General features: G+C 20.2%; 3 protein-coding genes across 3 annotated transcripts in view; 1 reads left to right on the top strand and 2 right to left on the bottom strand.

Moving 5' to 3' along the window:
• SRAE_X000014600 (Hypothetical protein) overlaps positions 1-4,159 on the top strand; it is a gene marked incomplete at both ends in the record, with an annotated part of 8,152 nt that extends 3,993 nt beyond the window's left edge. Inside the window, 3 exons of the mRNA XM_024644455.1 lie at positions 2,143-2,236; positions 2,293-3,884; positions 3,932-4,159. Of these exons, the coding sequence (XP_024510012.1) occupies positions 2,143-2,236; positions 2,293-3,884; positions 3,932-4,159 (1,914 nt within the window). The remainder of the gene's footprint in view (positions 1-2,142; positions 2,237-2,292; positions 3,885-3,931) is intronic.
• An 834-nt stretch (positions 4,160-4,993) lies between these two features.
• SRAE_X000014500 (Hypothetical protein) lies at positions 4,994-5,323 on the bottom strand (the record flags this gene model as incomplete). The annotated part of the gene is made up of 1 exon (XM_024644454.1): positions 4,994-5,323. The coding sequence occupies one exon, from the start codon at positions 5,321-5,323 to the stop codon at positions 4,994-4,996; it is 330 nt and encodes a 109-aa protein (XP_024510011.1).
• Positions 5,324-5,852: 529 nt separating this feature from the next.
• On the bottom strand, positions 5,853-9,507 carry SRAE_X000014400 (Hypothetical protein; the record flags this gene model as incomplete). Its single annotated transcript, XM_024644453.1, has 5 exons — positions 5,853-5,867; positions 5,919-6,046; positions 6,549-6,563; positions 9,334-9,370; positions 9,418-9,507. The coding sequence occupies 5 exons, from the start codon at positions 9,505-9,507 to the stop codon at positions 5,853-5,855; spliced, it is 285 nt and encodes a 94-aa protein (XP_024510010.1).
• Between the last annotated feature and the right edge of the window lie 1,146 nt (positions 9,508-10,653).

Genomic DNA, 10,653 nt, shown 5'->3' with positions numbered 1-10,653 from the left:
ATAATTCCTTATGATAACAATGTTTTGTAAAATTTATTGTTTTCATATTATATTTATAAATTAATACAAGAATATAAAACATAAGTACAATTTTGGTAAAACAAGTAACATATGGGCCAGGTTTTTGTAATATATTTATTGTATGAATCAATACAAATTGCTTTTTAAAGAATATTAATATAAAAAAAAGTATATATTAACATTTAAAAAACCGTTATAATATTTTTTTAAACATATAAAAATTGTATTTATTTGTACAATCCTTCATTTAATCTGCTACATATATAATTTTTTATTACTATTACATTAATAAAAATTACTTCTACTTTTAAAAATTTCTTTATAAGCTTATATATTTTTATGCTAAATATATTTTTGTATGCAAAAATTTTAATAAAAAGTAATAAATAGTAATAAAAATAAAATATAATCGTTGTTTAAATTGTATTATTGAATGGAAACAACTTCACATGGAAAGTATGCATGTTTTTAAATTTTTTTAACACTTTGTAGTCAATTATGTTCTTGATATATGAAATGAAAATATGTTAATGATAGTAACATTGATAAAAATTAACGGAAAATAACAGTTAAGACATATGAATTAACTTAGAAAAAGAAGAATAGTTTTGATAGCAATTAAAAGAATATTTAAGATGTAGAAGGAAATTGTATTATTCAAATATAAAATTATATGTAAATTACTCAATTTTATTAAAATTATTATAATTTTAAAAAAAATCCATTTTTTTTAAATAATTACTAGACAATTTATCTACAAAATTTATCTTTAAATATTTAGATCACCATTCTATTTACAATTAGTTGCTTTTCTAAATTTTTTTTAAAAATCTAGTCTAGGTAATTGAACATATTTTGTCGAAATAACAATGTTAAAAATTTACATTTTAATAAATTTACATTCATTTTTATACCCTGTTTTTGAACTTTTGGATGATGCTAAAAGGATATCATAAATAAAAAAGAAAATTTTTAACTAAAATTATAATGATTTTAAAATAACATTTTTAAAAAAGATCTTCAATTTGTTTAAATATTTAACTCTAAAAATATTTACATAAAAACAAATAAGGTGGTGTTTTATAATAATATATAAAATATTTTTTAATTTCATATCACAATATCCAAAAGAATATTTAGTAGAAATATTGAAATGATAAAAATCATTATAAGAAATAGAAGCTTGACAAGAGATATCATAAAAGGTATGCCTTTTTTATGGTTCTTTTCAGAAAAGAGATTAATATTTTATATTTTTTTAGAACTTGTAAAAAATAATTATTGTTAAAAAATTTCCAAACGAGTTACCAATTTATCTTATATTATCTTTTATAACTTATACAATTGAATTCTTGAAATAATTTGGTTCCCACTATTTCATTCTCTTTAATCATTGTTCAATCTTTATCCGATAATTCTAAATTATTACCACTAAGAATGTAAGTAGTTCATTCTAAATATTAGACTAAAATATCACTTTTATCATTAGATACAATAGTAAGAAATAGATTAAATGTTTATGGTACCATAAAAACATAAATTAAAACAAAAATTATATTATTAGATAATATAATTACAATATAAAAATTATAAAAAATAATAAATATAAATATATAAGATTCCTCTTTAAGTAAAACATGTTACAAAAATATTTTTCTTAATTTTTAATATGAACTAAACTAATTAAATAAACATAGAAATAAAAATAATATTAATAAATAACAATGTCCAATTAAAGAGAAATAAAATCTTTAAAAATATTTCCATTGATAAAGTGTGTCAAGAAAATTAGAAAATGAAGAAGAATGAACTTTATTTTTTCCAAGTAAAGTGACTTTATTCCAAACGTATTAATAAGAATCTTTCTCTTGTATTTAAAAATTCTTACTAAGAGAAATTTATTTTAATAATGAATTTTACGTTTATAAAAAATTAATCACAAATTTCTATATAATTTCCACAATTTTTTAAATAATCTTTTTTTTTTCTTTTTAATATTTAGTAAATATTTTTTTAAATTTGACTTATTGAAATTTTATTATTTGTTTAAACTTTAAATGATAAAATAATTGCTTTTTATTATTATTTATAGTTATGGACAATTTTAATTATTTTAACCAGTCTGAATATTATGAAGAAAATGACATTGTTATGTCTACCGTTGATGATAATATTGTTGATGAAGAAGAAGGGAATAGAATTTGTGATGAAATTAGTAAGATAATCTTTTTATTTGTATTTAAATTAAATTTTTTTCTAATTAACTTTTAGATGAATTCTTAATGGTTGATAGTGATCATGGTGATGAACTTGAAGCAGAAATTACTGTTTTTAACGATGTTGAACAAAAAGAAGAATATGTTGAACAAATAGAAGAATATTTTGAACAAATAGAAGATATTGAACATAAAGAAGAATATGTTGAACAAATAGAAGAATATGTTGAACAAATAGAAGAAGATGTTGAACAAATAGAAGAAGATGTTGAACAAATAGAAGAAGATGTTGAACAAATAGAAGAATATATTGAACAAATAGAAGAATATGTTGAACAAATAGAAGAATATTTTGAACAAATAGAAGAAGATATTGAACAAATAGAAGATATTGAACATAAAGAAGAAGATATTGAACAAATAGAAAAAGATGTTGAACAAATAGAAGAAGATATTCAACAAAAAGAAGAAGATTTTGAACAAAAAAAAGAAGATATTGAACGAATAGAAGAAGATGTTGAACAAAAAGAAGAAGATATTGAACGAATAGAAGAAGATATTGAACGAATAGAAGAAGATGTTGAACAAATAGAAGAAGATATTGAACAAAAGGAAGAAGATGTTGAACAAATAGAAGACGATATTGAACAAATAAAAGAATATGTTGAACAAATAGAAGAAGATATTGAAGAAATAGAAGAAGATATTGAACAAATAGAAGAAGATATTGATCAAATTGAAGAAGATGTTGAACAAATAGAAGAAGATATTGAACAAAAAGAAGAAGATGTCCAACCTCATATAATAGATGAAATTTTGTCTCTTCATCCATATGATGATATATCTTCTTTTACACTTTACCAATCTGTTTTGAAAGAGGTATTAAGAATGAACTTTAATGATGAAATTAATTCTGGTAGCTTTGTTTTATCTAAAGAAACTATAAAGACAATCATGAGTACATTGGAGAATCAAGAAGATGAGAAAAGATTTGAAGAAGTAGAAAACATTTTATATAAGGCTATATATTTTGTTTTAAAGAAAAAAGGAGAACAATTTGATAGAGTGAAGTTTATTGAAAGTATTGAAGAATATCTTGTAAATCTTTCAAACTTACCTATGAATTTTACTATAAGAAAAACATTGTTTTGTCTTTTTTTTCTCATTACTTTACTTACAACTTTAAATGAAAGATTGGTAAATGTAACTCAAAATTTAGAAAATTTGACTGGTTACAATATCTTTATTAACTTTTTTGTTCCAACTATGAAAATAGTTATCAAAGAAGCAACTCCAAAAGAGGAAAAATCTGAATTTAGAATAATGTTTAAGTTAGTGTATGATAGATTTAGTTCTAATTTATATCACAACATCTTTCCATTAGAGGATACAATTTCTGCTACTGAATGTGCTATAATTCATCTTTTAGATGTACTCAAAGAAGAAGGTATTGAATATGCTTTGACTAATACTTTTTTTTATCATATTGTAAAAGGTCTAACATCTAACTTGGATACAATATTTTTTGGTATGAATAAACCATTTCCACGAAAAAGTATTAATGGGCTTACAAAAAAAACATTATTTACACTTGGAGTTGTTATAAGTGAAATTGGATATCGTGCTTTAAGAAGTAGCAAGTGTTACGTATGTTTATTAATTTATGTCTTTTATTTTAATTTATATTATTTTAGTTATTGTTTATCAATCAGGTTTTAATTTGGAAGAAAATAACCGACTTTATAGTTGTTTCTGTAAATCCTAAAGGAAAAGATCCATTGATTGTAAAACTTACTTCAACTTTTGGTTCTATTGAAAATTATATAAAAAACTTTGAAAATCTTCTTAAGTTATATTTCGACCAAATAGAAGATGAATGTAAAGGGAAACTAAATAATGGTTCAGAAATTGATGCGGAATGACATTAATAGTAACATCTATCAGGCTTTTTAATGTAACAGTTGTTTTTTTTAACATACATCTTCTTTGTTATATTTGTTGAATTTAATAAAGTTTTTTTTTAGTTTGTTAAATATAACATGTCGCAACAATTGTATTTTTTTTTTTTTTCAGAATATAGTTTTATTTGTGTCAAATTGGGAACTCTTTATATTTTAAGTTTAATGTTTGTAAACTTAAAAATGTTAACATACATTTTATATTTTTTTAGATAAAACAATATTTTTATATGTAAAATTTATTTTAATTTTTAATGATTTAATAACATAATAAAAATAAAAAACATTTTTTTTTAAAAAAATGATTAATTAACAAATTTATGAAGAAGTATGTTAAACAAACTAAAAACGAAACAATATAAAATTTAACAAAAAGTAACAACAAAAGAAAATGAATAAAAGAAGAAAAATTAAATTAAAAAAAATTCTAATTAATCCCATTGTTATGTAGTTCTACACTATTGTTTGTATCATAATTGATTTACACAATTCCATCATGTTTTATTTTGCTCAAGTATAAATTAAGAAGATCTTCAAAATTCTTTGTTAAATCTTTCATAGAACCAAAAGTCATAAAATAAACTTTTATTAAATGACTCATTGCCAATAAGGTCTTCAGAATCAGCAAGAAAATCTATTTTTTTTTTCCATATTTTAATTTGATGAATAAAGATTGACTAAAATAATGTGACATTAAAAACCACTTTAATTTTATAAACATACACAATAAATGCCATGCCTTAAAATATGATATCCAATTTGATTCATAACATGTCCAACTGTAAGTAATGTTTTTTTTTATAGGCCAAGTAAAAGTAATGTTTGATAGTAATTTATTATTATCAAAAAAAAAACTGTACCCAATTTTAATGTAAGATCTTTTGCAAAGTCATAAATAAAGGTATTCTTTATAGTATGTCCGATACCTTCTTCTCGAACTACATCTATAAGATGAATTACAGCCCAGTCAATGGTATAAATTATATTATCCAATGGTAAAATATTGTAATTAAAATTTGAACAAAATCTATTATACAACATCATAAGCATGATTATAAATTCAGAAATTTCATCATCCGGAATTATTTCAACGATGAGCATTTCTGTAAATGAAGCAAAATATTCCATGTAAATATTGTAACTAATTAAATCTACTAATTTTTGATGTTTAATTGTAAATTTCTTTTTTTACAGTTGGAAGTGAAGTAATGAAAAAAATAAGGCTAAACAAAGTCTTCCTAACAGAGAAATTTATGGGTAACTCTTAAAGACTTATAAGGTATGCTTCAATACTTTCCATAAACTTTGATCCATCAAATTCTTCCTTTTTTTTTCCTCAAAACATAATTAATAACTTTATATAAAATATTTTTTACTTCATCAAATCTTTTTTCATCCTCCATATTTTTTAATTTACTAATAATTATTTTAAAAGTTTCTTTAGATAAAACAAATCTACCAGACTCGATTTCATCTCCAAATTTCATTCCTAATACTTTTCTCATAAGATATTGGCAAGACTTGAGTAAGATTATATTGTCATTTGGATGAAGACAGTCAAATTTAGATATTTGCACAGTTTTGAAACTTCCTTTCTGCTCACTATCATTAGAAGCAGTAGTTACTTTTCTAACTTCATCGACATGATCAAAATTAATTATTGTGAGATGATCTAAAAGTTAAATAATAACAAATATACTTTACATACAAATATTAAGATTACCTTACACTTTTCACCACGATTTCTTTTATCTTCATCTCCATGAACATTGCAGTTATCAACAGTGGACATAATGATATCATTTCTTCCACTAGATCCAGTCTGGTTATCATTAGTAGAATGATTCATGACTATAAATAATATAAAAAGTAATTTTTATATATTAAAAGTTTAAAAAAATATCAAAACATTAACCGGTGGAATTATAAGGTAACATCAAACAGTAAAAAAGTACATTCATACAAAAGTTTAATATCATCCATGTTGTTACAGTATAAAAAGAATATAACAATAATTATGAAATAAAAAATCTTTATAGAAATAATTATAAAAAATTTAAAGTTTTAAGTTATTGTTAATTACATTGAAACCTCTGAAATTAATTTAAAAAATTTGTTTAAGATAAAAACGTTTAAGGTATAAAAATATCTTTTAATTTTTATCACTTTAACTTTTCTATGTTATCATCAAATAGATCAACAACTCTTTTAACTTTTGTTTTCAATTTTACTCTATATTTTATATATAAATAGCTTAAATGTCACTTTATTTTTTTATCTTAATTGTCTAAATATTGTATTTTATATAATAAAACTAGAAACATATATATCATAATAAATATTCTATACTTACCAAAGTTTGTTATTTCTATTTTATAAAAATAAACTGCACAATATAAAAAGAGGTTATTTTAGTAAACTTGAAGCTAATTAAGGGTTACATGAAAAAAATGAGTTATTTATAGTATAGTTTGTAATAACTTACCACTTATAGAATTTAAAATACTTAAATCTTAATCATCAAGTTATATTTGCCATATTTGTCACAATAATATCTTTAAATAGTATCATCCTTTTTGTCAAAGAAGTAATAAAATAAAACTTTCTGCTATCTAAAACGAGAATATAAATAAATAAATGATATCATGATAGTCATTTAATTAAATATTTTAAGTTACAACATTTAAAAGAAATATAATTAAGTGTTCAAAGTATAAAACAATATTAAAATCTCATTTGAAAAATAATTCTAACAATAGTGATTATTTAAAATATAAAAGGTATGTTTTCATGATGAAAATATTACAATGAAAAAGCACGAGAGTAATGTCATTATAATAATAAAGCTTTACTTTTAAATGAAACTAAACTATTTATAATTTTATTTTCCACGCTGAAAAATATAATAAGAATTGTTTTTTGTGAATTAAGATGAATTTTATGTATAGTCATAAAATATTACCTTATATGTAATTTTAAAAATACTAATGTAATAAGTTATTAAAAATCAAATAAAAATAATATTTGAACTATTTTTTTTAGATACCATTAATATCTACAATAAGATAACTTTTGCTTATAAAATTATTAATATTATCTAAAAACTCCAAAGAGAAATATAATATTGATTATAAAAGAGATATAGTATTATTGTTATCAAATATTATTATTATCATGTTCTGTTTGTATGACATAAAATGTATATAAGGAATATATTTCAGAAATAGTAAATATAGAATTAAAGAATTGGTAATAAATTAGTTACAAAAAAATGTTTAGAATTTAATAATTGTCATAGTACATCAAATACTAGTTAAAATGATATATCAATTGTAAGATAATAGACTAAAATATTTAATTAACATAAAAATACCATTGTAATATAATATAGTGATATATTAACTTTGTTACAATTCTCTTAATTTGTAATACTTTTAATATTTAATATTGTTTAAATTTTACAATAAAGCTATTATATTTTAAAGTATTATAGAAATATTAAATTATTTTTGTTTGGTGAAAAAAATTTATGTCAGTAATATTTCCTTTTTTGAAAATGTTGCAATTAATAAATTAAGTCAAACAATTATTCCTTTTGATAACAATGTTTAAAAAAATTTATTGTTATACAAATTATTAGAAGAATATTAAACATAGGTATATTTTTTTTTGATAGAAGTTAATTTTGAACCAAATTTTTGTAATATATTATGTGAAATAATACAATATATTTATTGAAGAATACTAATATAAAGAAAAAGATACAAATTAACATTCAAATAACCATTATAATATTCCTTTCTAATTATCATTTATCCTTTTTTTACTTATATTTAGCTTGTTCTTTTTTAACATATAGGAATAGTATTTATTTGTACAGTGCTTTCCTGCCACTATAGAAAAGTTATACAGAGGATATAGTCAATATTATAGTTGTATGAATATTGTACTATTAATAACAAAAAAATAAGTATTTAGAAAAAGTTATACAAAAGGTAATATTATTATTTAAGCTTATGAAACTATATAAAAAAATTTGGAACGTAAAAAGAAAATATAGCAAATGTTACATAAAATTGACAGTGAAATTAAACAATTGTTAATAATGCGGCTTAGAATATAGGATTAACAAACTATTCTACTGCTCTCACAAATACAATTAAACCACCAAAATAGATAACTGTTAATACATGAAATTGTAGATATTTCAAAAATAATGTATGTTATGATCGCGCTAATATTATTGAAGATTGTACTATTTTTATTAGAAGATAGTATGTAAATTTAAATAAAATTAACATTTTAACTAATAAATCATCTTTGAAATTACAATTTTGAGGTTAATCGAGTTAAAATGACAAGAAAAATTTTTTTTTGAAAAAATAACAATGTTAATAATTTTGGATTATTAATTAGACAAAATTGTAGTGTAATAAAACTTTTTCAAGAACAACACAATCTGAAATATATTTTAATTAATCAAGAAAACTCAATCATACAATCATAATTTTGAAAAAAAAAACACGTCTAAACGCGTTAAAGAATTTTCACGTATTTTTATAAAAGCCTATGATATTGACGAAGTTTGTTGTCATAGAATTTAAGAAAAATAATAAAGAAAATTACATTTATTTTCAACCAAAACAAATTATTATTAGACAGCAAGTGATAATGAATACTATAAAGAATTTCACTTTAAAATACATTAATATGTAAATTTACATTTTTAAATCACTGTTTTCAATATTATATTATAATAGTAAAATTTTGATTTTTCTTTTTTTTATATAAATTTTTGATTTAGTTTTTGTTATACCATTAAATAATTTTTATATACTTGAACATTTCTTGCAAAAAGAAAACAATTAAATATGATATTGAAACTATTATTTAACATTATCATACTTCTTATTCTCAAAAAAATCATAGCAATTAATAAAACATTATTTTAAAAGTGTTAAGAAAATAAAAACCTACAGAACTTATAAAATATAATATAATAGATAAAAAAAAGTTCCTTTTTATATAATCTTATTTCATAATTTTTTAATAAAAATTAAATACGTTCCAGAGATAGTTTAATATTTTAAAAGTATTTATTCTTTAAGTCCTTTTCATTGTTTTCATATCTTTCAAACTTAAACATAGTATTATTTTATTATTTAAAATGTAATCCTAAAAATTATTAATAATTTAAATATTATTAGAAATGTTAAACTTACATAATTTCTTTTAATAAAAATATTTTCATTATCATAAACAATAACAATATCAGTATAAGACTCATGATGTAATTGTTTGTATTTTAACATGTCACTAGTTGTTCGGTCTTTCAATGTATGTTTCCTTGTAAATATTTAAAAAATTTTTTCCTTTCAGCATTATGAGCCATAGTATTAATAACATTTTCAATTTCTTAAAATTTGATATTCAAATATTTTTTAACTTCTTATTATTATTTTATATATTCTAAAAGTTTTTTTAATAATTTCATTAGCTCCAATAATAAAAGTACCACTTGTTAACTTTAATGAATAATTAGTTGAAACACTCTTCCAACAATTTATACCAAATAATATTTTATAAAATATTTCCAATGTTTTTGATGTAATAATGATAAGCCATATTCCTTAACAATTGACATTCTTAAGAAATTATTATTTTATGCTGTTAATTCGTGATCATATTTTAAATATTCTCCATTGACATATATATTATTTTTGACAAGATTAGAATTATTACTTTGCATCTAATAACAATATCTAAAACATAATTTTCTTTTTTTTTTATTACAAAAGTATTGTCATTACTTAAGACATTGATGATACATAAAACATTTGTAGGCATGGTATAAAGTGCAATATTTTGTTAAGTAATATAAAAAAAATAGTGACAATCTTATTTGACATTTTAAGCTATTTATATAAAAGAAATATTTAATGAATTCTGAATTTAATGTAGTATTGTAATTTTCTTTTAACAGTCATGCGTTTCATCTTTTTTTTTTTTTTTTTTTGAATATATTTAATATTAATCTATATATGTTAATTGTTAGTGGTAGTTAACTTTTTGAACTAGAATTAAAAATTTATTGATAATTATGATTGTAGTTATAGATTACTTTTAGTACTTCTTTTACTTTAACAATAATATTTTTAAGAATGAATTGATTAGATACTATTTATTATAACTTAGTTATTAATTGAATGAAATATATTGCTAATATAAATTTTTGTATTGTATTAATACTAGTCATACTTGTATAGCCGTACAATTTGTATATTATTATCATATTAACTGTATATAGCTAAAAAAACGTTTTTTTAGAAAAATGGTTACATTGTTTATGTATAATCTTTTATGTTGATTTTAGGCATAAGTTTTTAAAAATATCAGAGTCCATTTATTTTTTAATGACTGTAAATTTTATCTATCAGTTGGTTCTTTGATGGTTAATT

Source organism: Strongyloides ratti (assembly GCF_001040885.1).
Source record: "Strongyloides ratti genome assembly S_ratti_ED321, chromosome : X".
Classification (NCBI taxonomy): Eukaryota; Metazoa; Nematoda; class Chromadorea; order Rhabditida; family Strongyloididae; genus Strongyloides; species Strongyloides ratti.
This window is presented reverse-complemented; position numbering and strand designations above follow the sequence as displayed.